General features: G+C 39.5%; 1 protein-coding gene across 7 annotated transcripts; it reads left to right on the forward strand.

Moving 5' to 3' along the window:
- The first annotated feature begins 987 nt into the window (after window positions 1-987).
- Window positions 988-12,500, forward strand: LOC110062412 (uncharacterized). 7 transcript variants are annotated; one of them, XM_089271355.1, is made up of 7 exons: window positions 988-1,412; window positions 2,605-2,849; window positions 3,559-6,576; window positions 7,288-7,425; window positions 8,772-8,828; window positions 9,608-9,681; window positions 10,624-12,500. In XM_089271355.1, the coding sequence occupies exons 4-7, from the start codon at window positions 7,344-7,346 to the stop codon at window positions 11,671-11,673; spliced, it is 1,263 nt and encodes a 420-aa protein (XP_089127481.1). In that variant the 5' UTR covers window positions 988-1,412; window positions 2,605-2,849; window positions 3,559-6,576; window positions 7,288-7,343; the 3' UTR covers window positions 11,674-12,500. The 7 variants fall into 7 exon arrangements, with proteins under 7 accessions (XP_089127481.1, XP_089127482.1, XP_089127483.1 ...); XM_089271356.1 differs by having other exon boundaries at window positions 3,559-6,572; XM_089271357.1 differs by having other exon boundaries at window positions 3,559-6,559.
- The last annotated feature ends 2,555 nt before the right edge of the window (window positions 12,501-15,055 follow it).

Raw genomic sequence — 15,055 nt, forward strand, 5'->3', positions numbered from 1 at the left:
TGATATGCTTATTTGACAGTCAATTCTTGTTTTGTAAAAGAGCAGGAAGTGTTGGCGTCAATACTATAAAACACTACTTCAAAAGGCTGTGGTTGGTTTCCATAGCAACCATTTTGAGTAAAACTCTAGAAATTTAATTTCTCCTCTTGAGTGTAATAGCACACAATTGATCTTTCTTCACCATATTTTAACAAACTTTTTGGTCCATATTGAGGGTACCATACCTCCTTAAGCCCAGTGGCTTATGGGGTCTTGCAAAAACGTAATAAAATTCCATCATTCCCCGCGCCTGGCAATGTTTGTGTTAAAGTGTGGAGTGAGGATAAGTGAAATGAAACTGGAATGGAGCAAACACTTAACACGTGTTTTGTGCCCTTCCGCGGTTTTCTTAATTAATTAGGTCAGTGCTTCGGCATGCCTGATATCTGGGCACTAGATCAAAGAATCGGAGCGTGCAATATTGCATGAAAACAGCACACTGCCCGAGCCGTAAGAGATTAATTAACGCGCCAGTTAGAGCAAAATTGTTCCTAACCACAAGAAAAAGCGAAATCATAATTAAGGAGAGCGTCGTTCTCAGTTTTCGACACATGGTGACCTCAATTTGCGTTATAATTAGGCAGGTTGAGGGATTTTCCTATTTCAGGTGACAAACAAATTTCAGCACAATGATGACAGGGCAAATATTTCTTGCCCCTTTATCTTCACTTTACCTGATCGCTTACCTTCTGTCATCGGTTAGTATCGTTTTGGCTCAAGGCAAACATCACGCAGAAGTAGATAACAACTCGTAAAATGCCCAAAGGGGAGGTTTGTGGGACGCTTTAGTAAACATTTCCCGCAGCGAAAATAAACAATCTGGAGTACTTAGAACTGATAATCAACAAAGCTTTATCCCAATTTCCAACAAAATACAAGATTTAAGATTTACTACACACTTAAATCCCCTCATTTGTGTTCATCACTGTCACTATCGCAGAGATCTCGGCGAAGCACGCTACCAGTTACGCCCCAGCATTTTTCGCGCCGTATTCCAGAACAAGAGATCAAATCGCCGCACTATGTTGGGTTTTTACATTCCGCACTGTTTCAAACTGCGATCGAGGCAAGCCTCGCGCGCGAAACAACAAACTCTGCCATGTTTTTTATTCAAACAATCAATTCGCCTGTACCGCATGCGACGTGTGGACGACAAAATACGTCAGTAAGGCGATTGGATTACGCTGAGAAAGAATGAAACTCAAAGAGAGCTGAAGTCATGAGCAGTTTCAAGTCATCTCTGCTGTGCAATAGCGTAAATATTTCAAGGTTTTAGCCTTATAGGAAAGTTATCCGATAAGCAGTTTTCACGGGACAGAAGCCTTTTATGGTTATGAGAGATTCAAAGACAGGAAGCAATTAATTGTACCGAAGTAAGTACACTGTAGCGTCTCTATTTCTTGAACTCAATTGTTTTAACATTTCACAATATGACCGGAGTGGAAATGGAATAACTGACTCCCTTATTAAGTTACGCGTAGTTCACTTCTGAAATGCTGAAAACCTTTTAATTATCGGCAGCCAGAGCGAAGTTAATTTTTGATCAGTTCTAACAGCTGTTACTCCGTTTTATCCTGACACTACAGACACTGAAAGTTGAAACGGGGTAAAATGTTTTCAACACGATGGTTTTAATGTTTATTCTTCAAAAAGATCAATATAAGTGAAAAATGCCGGAGGCGTTCTTATGGCCTGACCTTGAGTAACACTGAGAAGCTCTGAGTTCATGGACAAAACTCGATTATGGCTTTAAAGACTATTTATCATTTTCGGTTCTCAAACGTTGGAAGATAGGCTGAATTTTCCAATTGTTAAGCAAGTGTAAGTGAAGTTCATCATCTTGTTCAAATGCACACAATGGTTTTATTTGTTTCGATATTCCGACAATCAAAACCTTTTTAATTGCTGTGGGGTTGAGTTTTGCCGCGGCAATGTGAATGTAACGTGAACAAATACTCTAGAGGTCGCTAGAGCACTAGAATATCTCAACAAGATCCGACTCGTGAATTTGTTAAGTGAAATTGAAACGTTGCTTAAAATCTTAAGACTTCGTAGTTCTTTACCGAGTGTGTTGTTGAATGTACATCAAGCATTGGACATGAGAAGGCTATCAGGCCTGGCCATCTCATCACACAGTAATCCTCTTCATTATTTCACACTGGTGGCTTTAATTTAAAATAAATAGCAAGAAGGTGTTTTGATCCGTGCATCACTGCCACAAAAACAACAAGGCCATTCAAAAGGTTTTTAATGTGTTTTACATACCCTTCTTCAACTCTTAACAGAAGAATGTTTCACAACGTAGGGAAAGAAAATAAAAGCTCGCTACCTGAAAGACATCACTACTTTCACTGTAACGTTTTTAATATGCACTTTTTCCGAACAAGAATAAACTAGTTTCCTTCCGTAGTGCCAGCAAAAATGCTTCAGATAACTCTTAAAGTGGGTATTGATTTCTGCGCGTCTCGCCCAGATTTTTCTCCTGGCTCGTGTGGAATTTCTTGCATAGTTTGAGAAGTGTCAATATTTCTCTTTTTAAAACACGTTTCTTATTTTGCACTCCAGGACAAACCGTTCACAATCCGGATACCAAGCTCCGTAACAAGACTAACCTGTCCATCTTGGCTGTCAGCATTGAGCAATTAACGAAACAATCTTTCAGAATTCCACCATATATTTCCTCTTTTCAGTCAGCCTGCTGAGTAAGTCGCCACGCGAAGAAAAGCAGGGCCGGTGAACAAAGTGCAACACTGAAGCTAGGAGACAAACGAAGGCTACATTGTCTGGCGAACGCGAGAAAACAAAACCAGGTAGTTACTGTTGAAGTCAAGTTTCGTATTGATTACCTTGCGGTTGAGTCCCTATTATAAAGAAAATTGCGAGACTGAGAAGGTTGAACGCCGATCAGTCCAAAGGTACGCCAGTCGAAAGAGCTCAGTTGCACACGATGAATGACGCGATAGTTTTTGTTGAGACTAAAACAATATTTTGATAGAACCCCTAAATAGACTTACTGCAAAGGCTAGACAATTTTTTCTTTACAAAAGCACGATATTGTGTAGATAGAACTCAGCAATTGATTGGAATAATCACCGATGTGCCTATAATGTGTTTACATGATCAAGAGACTCCCAGTCCAGTTTACGAAATCGTCTTTAATATGTCCCATGTATATTGTAAACAGTTTATCGTTCGTCAAGTGTTCTTGTCGATTCGTGCTATCTAAGCTAAGCAGGGCTAAGGACTTTACTTTAATTAATAGCTGAATATCTAGGAAGATATAAGCTTATTTGCGCTAATCCCGGTGCTAAAAACCCATCAATTGCACTTAGGCCCATTGTGTTGAGCTCTGGAGATGACATCAAACTTGTCTCTTCAACTGTGGATGTTAACGACCAGACTCTTTTTTTTCAGTTTTATTTTTAAAACGGAAATACCAGATTTTGATCTCAATTTTGATTTCTGACGTCAACCGGTGTTGCCTTTTCCTTCCGCTCAGATCATGACGGTGTTTTTCAGATTCCAAGTTGTTCTTCACCGAACTGAAGAGCGTGTGTTGGGCCACGAACCTTCAAATGCTACGCCGCTGACGGCACTCTACTAGAAATACTTGTAGAAGTGTTGTGACTATGAGTCAACTTAATAGACATCGAAAGTTTTGTCCGTGACGGAAACATCTCATCGTACAGTTTTCTAGTTGTTAAGGGTTTTTTATGCTCTTCAATCAGTTTGTTATTTTCCTAATGTTTTAATGTTATGTAGCAGGTTGAAGCAGGATAACAGGAGTTCAAAGTAATCAGTAGTTCTAAATATTGGCGTAGTGCGTTTGATACGAGAAATTACTGGTCCTTTTCATACCGTAGACGAAATAATTATATGCAGACGGTATGTTTCTTTTTGTCGTGTGTTGTAGGACCTGACAAACTATGTGAAGCACAACTCATAGGTTTTTTTTTTCTTTTGGTTTTTTCTTTTCAATTCATAAAGTCTTCAGATCAGTATGTCGTCGTCGCGCCGGCTTCCGGAGGTTTTTGTGTCCGTCACAGCGTATGCAATAAGTATAAGTAATCGCATGAATGCGAGTGCAATTAAGGATTGAAAGGACATTTAAATATCATGAGTGGTGTAAATCCTTAATTACTCGAGCCTTCATTCGATTACTCATTTATTAGCTATTTATTATATGACTGGGAAAATCACGAAAGCGCGCTCGTTAACTTGCGCTACAGTACAAATTAAAAATTAACGATAAATTGGTCTGCTCTCAGCCAATCACAATGAAGTAATTTTCTCAGTTATATAATAAAACTCATAAACTCTGCTGAACCAGACAGGATTTTGTAAGTCTCTGGTCAGGAAAGAAAGGGGTATTCGCCAATTTTGCTCTGAAATTTTCCCACGTCTATAGTAAAGAAATGCAACTTCGCAGCAGTAGAACAGCAACAACTTATAATTTTATTGTACTAGAAACGTTTCTGGAATATTCTAATAACTTACAAATTCTTAGAGGGAATATGGAAATAATTAAGGGTAATCTAGGGCTTGGACCGGTTCCAAGCAAGAATGTATTACCTATTTCATTACATAATCAGGTTAAAAATAGTAAAAAATTAACAGTTTTAGTATAGTTCATAAAACACTTACCACGAAATGTATACAGTTGACAGATTAGAATGTCAAGCAATTTAGAAAGGATTTTCATGCCGCAGTTAAAATATCTAAAAAAAAAATGAGAGAAAGATAAAAGGAAAAGTTAGCGACCTTTCGCGAGCTTTAGTTAATTCAGAGCTTGTGGCAATGGTTTGTTTTTAATGAAATGAAATTCCAGCTGTGATAAAATAGTGATATCACTGCCCATTTTCCCCGAGGGGAAGGTGTAAATTCCAAAATGGGAGAATGTCCAAATATCTTTATTGATCCCTCGATCGAATGACCTTTCTTCAGCAAAAAAGTGATAAGTTCCGTGGTTAGTTTTGAAGTCTGTGTAGTTGGCTCAATCATCCTCAAAAATTAAGGTCATAAATAGCGGTTGTGTTTTTCAATTTCCTGCACTCTCTTCCATATGTGCGCTCGGGAGCGATGTAATTTAAGTGTGATGAAACTGAAAACAACTTAATTTTATGCTAGCTAGATAGAGTGAATTAGTACGGTCTAAATTCACAAATTTTCTTAAGATGTACGCATTATGTCAGCAATAGCCGTTTTCCCGGTTAATTTTTCTCATTTGCATGACAATGTAATCCAACGTGGATGCGAGGCAATTTCGGGCTAAAACTACAGAATAGCCCGAAATTGCCTCACATACATGCTAGATTTTATTGTGATGCAAATGAGCAAAGGTAACCGTGAAAAGGGCTATTAATGGATAATGGAGAAAGCCTATCTAGAAGTCAGCCTTTTGGGAACAAAGGTCAGCTTTGAAGAGCTTACTTTTCTCGTTCGTACAAAGACGACCAAGTTCTAAACGTGCTTTCTGTACAGCGGTCTGTTTCATGAAGACCTTTCAATTTTAAGTGATCTTTCAACTTTGTATAAGAATCGGAAGCTCAGATTTAATTTGTATTTCCTTGTGATTAGAGGGAATTAACTTTCCTAATCCTCTTACAAAGCTATTTCAGTACGGTGTCTGTGGTTTCGTCGACCTCCTAGGAATAAACATTGTGGTTTGAAGTTATCCGGGCAGAGGCGTGAATTGTGAACTAAGTTTGTTTGCGGTTGATTAGTCTGAATTTTCCGTCTTCGTGTCTGATTTAAAAGTTACTCTTTGTTATGTTGTATCCACCGCCCGCTTGTCAAAGACAGTACACAGAAACTGGGATCAACCGAGAAGAAGATTGCGAGATAATGGAGAGGTTACGTTTGGCGATTACATGCCATATGGCAAACGACAAAATTTAAACTTCTGCTATCTGTCTTTAGCCATATGCACATAACCGTTGAGAACATTTATTTTTGCTGTGATCAGGGAATTTTTTTCTACTTCTGTCTGTGTTAAATTGACATTTTTTGCCGTTTGCTATAGTTTAATTCGTAAACTCTCTCATTATTGACAACTGGGGTTTGTCAATTCAGCTGGGTGGTCTTTCATCGTCTTAAACCTCAATAAAACCAAAACGGCTTCAGAAGTGGTACATTTGTACCACTAGAACCAAGAATTCGACAAAAATCATTCCTTTAAGCTTTTTTAAGTAACTGATACCCAAAGATTACGTGAAAGTATTGTGGCTATTATAAGTATTCAATTATGTCGCAATAGGGTTGTTATCATCAGCATCAGTGATATTTTGCTCTGATTGCTCCTAAGCTATACATGAATACACGTATTGCATGCAGAGGTCACGGCACCATGCTACAAGAATTGGCTTCAATTGTTCTCATTTAATCAAGAGATTCATTACTAAAAGACTGCGACGCGAAAATATGATGAATCCAACATGATTAGCTTCCAGGACATAATTAAGTGGGTCACCGTAGTTCGCTCTTCGAAGACACTCATTCGCTAAACAGTTTGAATACGAAGGTATGAAGAGACGGTAGGTTAGTAAGGTCTTCCTTTGTGTTTATATGTGCACTCTAGCTATACTCATTAGCCTTGTAAGAAATGCTAAGCGCGTCACGGGTTTTAAGTTTGACTGTTAAATCAGTTGTTGTGTTTTTGTGCTTTTAATTTTGTTCATTTCACTCATGGAGTGGATTAACACGATCAAGGGCAATGCAGAGGTTTTGTTTCTGTAAAGTGCGAGCGTATTAAGGTGTAAAATGCTTTATGTTGCCAATTCACACACAGTGTTTATATCAACTAAGCAACAGCTCAAATCCAAAGCGGAACTCTTACCGTTTGTTAAATCCAAAGAATGATCAATTAATATTATATTGTTTTGTCAAATGTTATTTTAACGATAAAACTTAAGTGGAGGCGGTAATTGAAAACCGTCGGGTAAAACCACAACTTTTTGCGGTCTCCAACACAAATTACAAGTATTTTGATAAAGGTTTGTTTAAGTTGTGAAAAAATTCCCTGAGGGCAATCTTGAAGTAATCCCGTACTGGTGTAAATTCAGCGAAGGCCATTGAAATCTAGATTAGCCGAGGAATTATAGCAAACCAGGTGGTGGTATGTCTCTTTCATTAAAATACGTAATGTAAACGATTGCAGTGAATGAATATGAGCTAAAGCTATGTGTCTTGTCAGATCATAATTTTAGCGCTCGGTGATCTATTGACTAATTAACTGCTGTGGTATTTCAGTTCTTTTCAGAAGCTGTAATTAAGTGAGTGCAAGTTGGAACAGCCAGGCTAAGATCATGAGAAGACGGAGGCCACATCAGATTACGGTGAAGCCACCGAAGGCCTACATACTCGGCAAGGAAGGTGTCGGAAAGTCAGGTTAGTTAAACTACGGTAAAACACCCCAAGTTAAAATGTTTTAAAGTACTTCGATGATGTCCCATTGTTAAGAAGTTACAAGTATCATAATAATCATCTTAGATTTAAGTGCCTCTAAACGCTATGTTTTTCAAAGGAGCTAACAGGGCAATCGTAATTTCATTCATCGTCGGTATTGCATAGAAGCCTTCTTTTCAAACCTCAAGAAACTTAGCTCTCTGGTTGCTTCGAAATCATTCAAGTGTGACAATGTTTGAAGGCAAAACAGATATTATTGACACCGTGTCTTATTAGTCGGTGGTTGCTATTTACTTTGAAATGGAAACTGTGCTTTCAAGTTAGGTTGGTGAATTTCTTAAGTCTCTTTTAAGCGATAAATCATAACAACCCTACCGATAAACAGTCTCCATTTAAAGCAAATTAAATGAATGAATGAATGAATTGCTGTTTGAAGAGTTGTTAAACTCGCATGCGGTTTTGTTGGCGATCACTTCGAGTCTGCTTGTGCTAAGATATAAGACATGACGAACTGATTGGCGTTCAGTCAATAACGAAACAAAGCAGGGCCGTATTCGTTTAGCTCAGTTGTTGCCAACATGGAATCCGTTCTGTTAACCAACAAATAAGTCCAGTTATTACACAACTTAAATACAACTTAATTCGCGTTGAACAAGTTTTTACGTTGCGTATCAAGTCTGTGATTTTGGTTGGAACTGAACTCGATTGTCTTTCTGCCCGGATTATAAAAGATTACATTTTTCATTTCGTGTCATAAAACAAACACAACATTTTAAAGCTCCAATCATCTTTAAACAAGCTTACATTTTCGTGGTACAATTCACAAAAGGTTTATTCTCATTACACACTGATTACGTAATCCCAAGATCTATTAATAATCAGTTGATGCGCCCTTCATAATATTTGATTGTTATTTCCTTGGTCTCTAGAAATTAAGCGATCAAAACTTTTCGCAGTGCTGTTCATCACACTGACGAGCAGCTTTCTGCGCGTGAATAAGCAACCGAACAATATTATACATTAAAATGTGATTTACGTTCGTTCAGTTACTGTGGGAAATACGATTATTTCAGGAAAAATTTGCTATGAACTGCAAATTAAAAATCACTGAGAACCAGGTTGCGTTTTAATTCTGACAGCACTTCCCTTGATTTTTCGCAAGTGCGACAAAATAAATTGGTGAACAACGTTTTGTAATCTTTCCAGATCTTTCTCGTGTTGTTATAAACAAAGACCCTCTGCCAAGCGATAACTTTAATCAGAATGCACGCTTCCCCAAGAGTTTCAGTTTAATTAATCATTTATAGTTGAACTCTCTCTTTCACCAGCTCTCATTGTCCGCTTTATGACCAGGCGGTTTATTGGGGAATACGCTCGAGCTCTTGGTAGGTGATTTCTGTTGTTCAACTCTACAAGCCATTTAATTCTCAAGCTTTTCGCGTGAACACAAACTCGCCCCAGGCTCTTTCATAACTCGCTCTTTAGCGCGCGCGCTCTTTCGTCGCTGCTAATCCCTGACACCAGTCAATGCTCGATATCTAAGTTTTCTAACCATGAATCTCGTAGATCCCTTTATATGAGGTAGTAATAATAACAATTACAACACCACTATCACTACCACCAAACCACAACAGCTCCAACAACCGTTACCCTAAGGCCCCGTCTACACTACACTTGAAGAATTTGACAACGGAGGTTTCACTCTGTAAAAGCACCAAATGTTTTCCTTCCACACTATGCGGGACAAAACTGAAAACGCAACAATCACCGTTCATTTTGGATTTGTGCTTGAGGAAACCTCGGGTAGGGAAATCATCTGATTATCATCGTGCTGTCATCATCACATATCGACAAGCTCCGTTTTCAAAATGGTTTGATAAGCGTTTTCGAAAAAGCTCCGTTTTCGTGATGGATTTAGCGTGGACGGTAGGCCTAACCCTAGAAAAAAAGCCACGTTTTCAAATTTTTCCAGCGTAATGTGGACGGGGCCTAAGAAATCTAGTTTTTTGGCTCCTTGAACATTCACGGATTAAAGATTTTCTTGCCAGCTCATTGCCCTAATCAGCAGCAATTCAACGCAGCGAACAGAACGCTTGTCTTTTAAATGTCATTTGACAAGACAGTCTTGAATTTCATGCTCTCTTTCACTTGACTTCCTTTTCAGAGGGAACTTACAGATCTCACGTTGAAATGGAAAATGAGGAAGTAGAACTGGAGATCGCAGATACTGCAGGAGAGGTGTGGTGCTGTTTGTCGGGCTATTTTGTGTTATATAATATGTCAAATTATTCTCGTAGTTTGACTGGTTCTTACTTACGATCTATTGGAGAACAGATGCATAGATGACGTCATTCACAAATTTTTGTTTCTTTGTCAAAAAACGAAAAGATTCCATGTTGCCGACTTGTGTTCCACAGTTTTGATCTCACCACATTTTGACGTCGTCTGTGATCTATTACTGAACAGACGCACGACAATATGGAATCTATTTGTTAAATTTTGTCTGTTTTGGGTGGTCTCCTTAATATTCAGTAATAACGAGCCTGAGTTTTCTTTGGACTCCGCCTTGTTTTCTAAGTTATATTTAACTCTAACTCGTTAACTTATTGCTTTAGTAGACAATATCTGAAGAGTAACAGTCATAAAACTATAAATCCAGGTAGTTTTAAGCCAAAACAATGGTAGTTTTCCCTCAAACGTTTATCACACATACGATTAAGTTCTATTGGTGAACAAACAACGACGAAAGAACCAATCAGATTGGCACATTTCCAGTAGCGTACACTAAGTGTCTAGTGATGTGGTTTAGCCAAGTTTGTCAGTCGGTGAACATTTGTCATCAGATTATCTTAACTTGATCCTACTCATAAGGCATCGTTTCAAAGATCCAATAGACCAATCAGAATGGAAGGCAGAGAGGGCATTCAACCAATGACAAGGGTATAAAAATACGTCACTAGTGATGAGCGCGGGAAAACACACGACGTGTGGTATATGCGGGACAATACGTCAGCAGCTGGTTTATTTTCGCGGGAAAACGCTTCAGTAGCTATAGTCTTTATCGCGAAACGTATTGATGTAGTTCACATATTTGTTGCCTGTAATTGGCGAAAAGAAATCGTTCGTCCTAAAATGAGTATGTCACTTGGAATTTTGAATGCTGTTTATTTGAATTTTCAGAACACAGCCGAGAAGTTGAGCCTAATATGTCGTCAAGGTGATATTTTCTTCATCTTGTATTCTATCACGGATCGTGCAAGCTTTGAGGAAGCAAAACGCATTGGACGTTTTATAAAGGACAGTCCAAACGGGGATTCAGTTGCCATGGTGATTGTTGCAAACAAGTGTGACCTGGAACATTTTCGGCGAGTGAAGTTTGAAGAAGGAAATGATCTGTCCACTGAACTTAACTGTGCTTTTCACGAAGTTACAACGTCGGAAGATAATAAACAAGTAAGAGAAGTTGTGCAAAGTTCCGTGTCTAGCTATCTTCGCCATCGTGAAAAGATGAAGGAGTCTGGAAACTTGAAAGTACCTTCATTTGTTAAAAGGACTCCTTCGTTTGAGAAAAGTGACAAGAAAAAACGATCAAGTCGAAATTCTCAGGAGAGCTTGAAGACTCCATCGAGACCGTTTGAAATTCATCCGCGGATGAGGCGAAAAGAGGAAGGAGATGGATCTGATGACAAAACTAATAACAACAACAATAACAGTCGTGTGTCTTATGTTTACCGTAAACAAAATGAAAACAGTAATGACACGTCTTCGTCGTCCAAACGCATGAATGGTGACGTAGGTAAGAACCGTACACACGGCCCGTTTAACGTGGAAAAAGTCAAAACTGCGTCTCAGTCCAGGGACAGACAGAAGCTTCCATCGCCAACTGGAAAGGCGGCTGAGTCTTGTAATGACGAGAAACCGAAAATGCCATTTACAGTTCACAAGGTGAAGGGATCGTCTGCCAGCGAATGGATGCGACCTCTACCTGTAGACAAGGTAGGAGCGCCCACATCGCGGTACCCGACTGAACAATCGGTTTCCGAAGAGAAGCCGAAGCATTCATCCAAAGGACCGTTTTCATTGGACAGACTTCGGAGTCAGTCGACTGAAAAGCTTCGGGCATCTTCGTCAAATGATCGGTCGACGAAATCCAGTTCGTCGTTCACTCGGATGAAAGATGGACTCATTGGCAGGACCAAAGCCCTGCGAAGAAAACCAATTTATCTATAAGATTTTGTTGCTTTGATAAAGATTTCACATTGAAAAATTAAAGTTTTAGAGTCGGTATTTTACTAAATATGTCAGAAAGATGCATTTTTTAAGTCGCTGTCGTGGTGAGTCGCCCGTGTCTCTTGCACTGTCAATCTCGCGGCAAGTTGCACTATTCTGCCCTCCTGCTATAGCATAGAGTTAAGTGGTTTAAAAACAGCGGACGACTGAATTTACACTTCCGTGTGGCTGTCATTTTAAATTTTCCGGGCCGAACCTAACAATGCCTGATGCACTCGTGTGGGAGAGATTCCTGAAGTGCATGTTATTGAGCTTTGTTTCAGAGCATTTATTTTGTTTAGTTCCCTCAAAGAGGGTCGTAGTTAGTAACGAAAGTTCTCAGTGCATATGTGTTATAGCATAATGTATGTGCCTTACTGATTTAGGCCCGGTTCAAAAGTCGACTTTTGCATGTGCCGAACCTTATGTCGACTCAAATACATATAAATGGGTATTACTCGCACATGCTAAGTTCGACGTTTGAATCGGGCCTAAGTTTCATATTATGTTAGCAGTACGGAAAAGAGGGAGGGAGGGGAAATAAGAACTGGTCCTTCTGAATTAAATTAATATATTAGACGGAAAATTCTCTTTACAGATTCATTTATTCATTAGCTCAACATTATATTCAGAGAATTTGCACCTTAAAATAGAGAAGAAAGTAAGAAGATAACGGCTCGGTGTTCTTGGCAACTGAAAAACAATGTTTAACAACAAGTAGAGATGTTTACTAATCTGCTACAATAATATGGTATGTAATGGCGATAATAAAATACGTTGAAAGAAAACCGGGCTGTTTCTTTGTTTTTATTTTTTGGCCTACATTGGTAGCGTGGACGTTATTGGGGAGGAGGGCGTAGAGAGAAGGGTTAAGGTTGACCAATATAATTGACATCTTGTCAGACTACCTGTAGCCGCACTTCCACTAACGGCCACCTCTACCATGGCCACTGTTTTTGAGTTTCGGCGGACGGTCCATACATTTACTTTTATTTTAGCCTCTCCACAACAGCAACATCCACCTAAGCGCGTCCCAAAAGCCAAAATAACCTCTCGAAAACGGCCAGTTAATCAACGACTGACGATCGGTGTATACATAAATTTATCTCATTTTTTATTGTAAAAGATCACGAAACTTGACCCGTAACGCGCCTCGTTAGTCTCTGTTTCCGGCGTTCAGCTGGTTAAGGCGCAGCGCGTAAAAATGGCGGAGCTACATAAAGGAGATAGGCTTTGCGCGGCGCTTCAGTCCCCTACAGTGTTTTTCCATGCGCAATTTTTCTCGCTTCGTATCAAGTAACTAACTGAACGCCTGGAAGAGGCTTTATTGATATATTGAGATGATGTTACGTACGTATTAAATTTACATGTTACAATGGGCAATATAAATGTTGCCCCTTTGAAAAAAAACAGGTGTCATATTAAATCCCTACCTCCCCATAACGGCCACCTCTCCTCAACGGCCACTTAGTTTCCTCCTTCCCCAAAGAGGTCGCTGTGGAGTCAGTTCGACTGTAAATTTTGCCTGTGTAACCATAGTTATGAGTGGCTTTGACATTAGAACTTTTTTGGAAAGATATACGGCCACGGCATCTGTGTCCCTTATACTCCCTTGCCAGGCGTGGTCAATCAATAAACCGATAATCGATATTAATCGATTGCCCATAGTAGTCGATAAAAATCGATGAAGAAAAAAGTTGTGAGTTATCGATTGCCGAGAGTAATCGATAACGATTGATTCATCGATTGGTATCGATTATTATCGATTATTATCGGAAATTACATTCCTCTTTTTACTAGTTACACTAATAAAATGTTTGATAAAATTTGTCTATAATGTTTTATTGAGTCGATTTATCATAGCCTACGTAGCTTTAAAGTGCACCTAACCCCCAAATTGTTTTTCGCTAAAATGAATCCACTTACTGTTAAAACTAATTCGGCGAAAAAAATTTTGAGCTTGGTTGAATCCTCAATTTGCTATGGCCCGCCGAAAACGCGAAAATCGCCTTAAATCGGCGCCATTTTGTTTCACGGCCGAGTTCTGGGGGGAATGGGTCCAGCGGCAGTTGTGACGTCTACCCAGGAACGAAACGTGTTTCGCCGCTAGTCGTTTCACTGTAGTGGCTGTGTTGCTCGTGAAGAATTTGTAGCTAAAATGCCTACGAGGTGTGTTGCAAGCGGTTGCAGCAACATCCCAGACTTAGAAAATGTAATAGCGCTTCACTGTATTCCATATTTTGGTGACGATCGGCCACAAGCGAAAAAAAGACGAAAAAAGTGGGTGGACTTTGTAAAGCAAACGAGAGCGAAGTGGGAGCCTTCGAAGAACTCGGCCATCTGTTCAGTGCACTTCAAGCCAGAAGATTTCCACTTCAGGTATGAAGTTTATATCAGAGTCATCTGAATAAAAACTCATCTCTTCGACTCTGAGGAGGAAAACATCTTGATCTTCTGGCGAAAATTTGGGCGTTTTAGAGCTAAAATAGACAAAAGCGAGTATTCTACACTACGACGTCCAAAGAAAGCAAAGAGAAATGACTGAGGGCTTTTCTATTCGGTTCCTGGGTAGACGTCACAACCTTGCTCGACCCAGACTCCCTAAAACGCGGTCGTGAAACATCTCGAGCACGACTTTGGCGGGCCATAGAAAATTGAGGATTCAACCAAATTCAAAAATTTTTTCGCAGAATTAGTTTAAACAGTAAGTGGATTCGTTTTAGCGAAAAATTTGGGGGTTGGGTGCACTTTAACAATCATTGACAAAATAACAAGACTAAAGCGCCCGGGGGGGGGGGTACTCCTGGAAAAGTTGGGTGGGGTGTGCGGTCCGCTTCCCAAAACCCATGCCCTATTTATGACCAAAATCTGCGATATTCCCTACCCTATTTATGACCTGACCAAATATTTGAAACCCTATTTGTGACCCGGGGGCCCATTTCTCGAAGGTCCCGAAAAGTTTACGCACCTGGAAAGCCATAGTAAAATCTCGAACCTTACGATTACAGAGCTGTTTTATTCACGTATTCTTAATATGAACAGGTGTTCCCTTCATACGAGAATTTTCAGGCGTATACACCTCTTCGTTTTTAGATATAGATGAACTAAAAATCGCTTTACGGGCCCGAAAAGTTTCCGGGGCTTTCGAGAAACGGGCCCCTGACCATTAAATCAAAACCCTGTTTGAGACTTGCGTTATAATAAGTTCCCTAGTTCAGACGAAGGTTAAATTACCGTTAACATAATTTGTGAAGGGCTTTTGTTAATTTTCTTTCCGACAATGATGAAAAAGTGGCTTCTTTTTAAAAACACACCCATATCAAGGCTAGAGTGCAAAAACCAT

This window comes from Orbicella faveolata, unplaced genomic scaffold (assembly GCF_042242905.1).
Source record: "Orbicella faveolata isolate gen_17 unplaced genomic scaffold, um_ofav_v1 contig_34, whole genome shotgun sequence".
Taxonomy (NCBI): domain Eukaryota; kingdom Metazoa; phylum Cnidaria; class Anthozoa; order Scleractinia; family Merulinidae; genus Orbicella; species Orbicella faveolata.

Bases quoted from the DNA above. Each gene is read 5' to 3' on its own strand.
- LOC110062412 (XM_089271355.1), top strand. From the start codon at position 7,344: ATGAGAAGACGGAGGCCACATCAGATTACGGTGAAGCCACCGAAGGCC. The intron at 7,426-8,771 runs GTTAGTTAAACT...CTCTTTCACCAG, and splicing joins GGAAGGTGTCGGAAAGTCAG to CTCTCATTGTCCGCTTTATG. The intron at 8,829-9,607 runs GTAGGTGATTTC...CTTCCTTTTCAG, and splicing joins GGAATACGCTCGAGCTCTTG to AGGGAACTTACAGATCTCAC.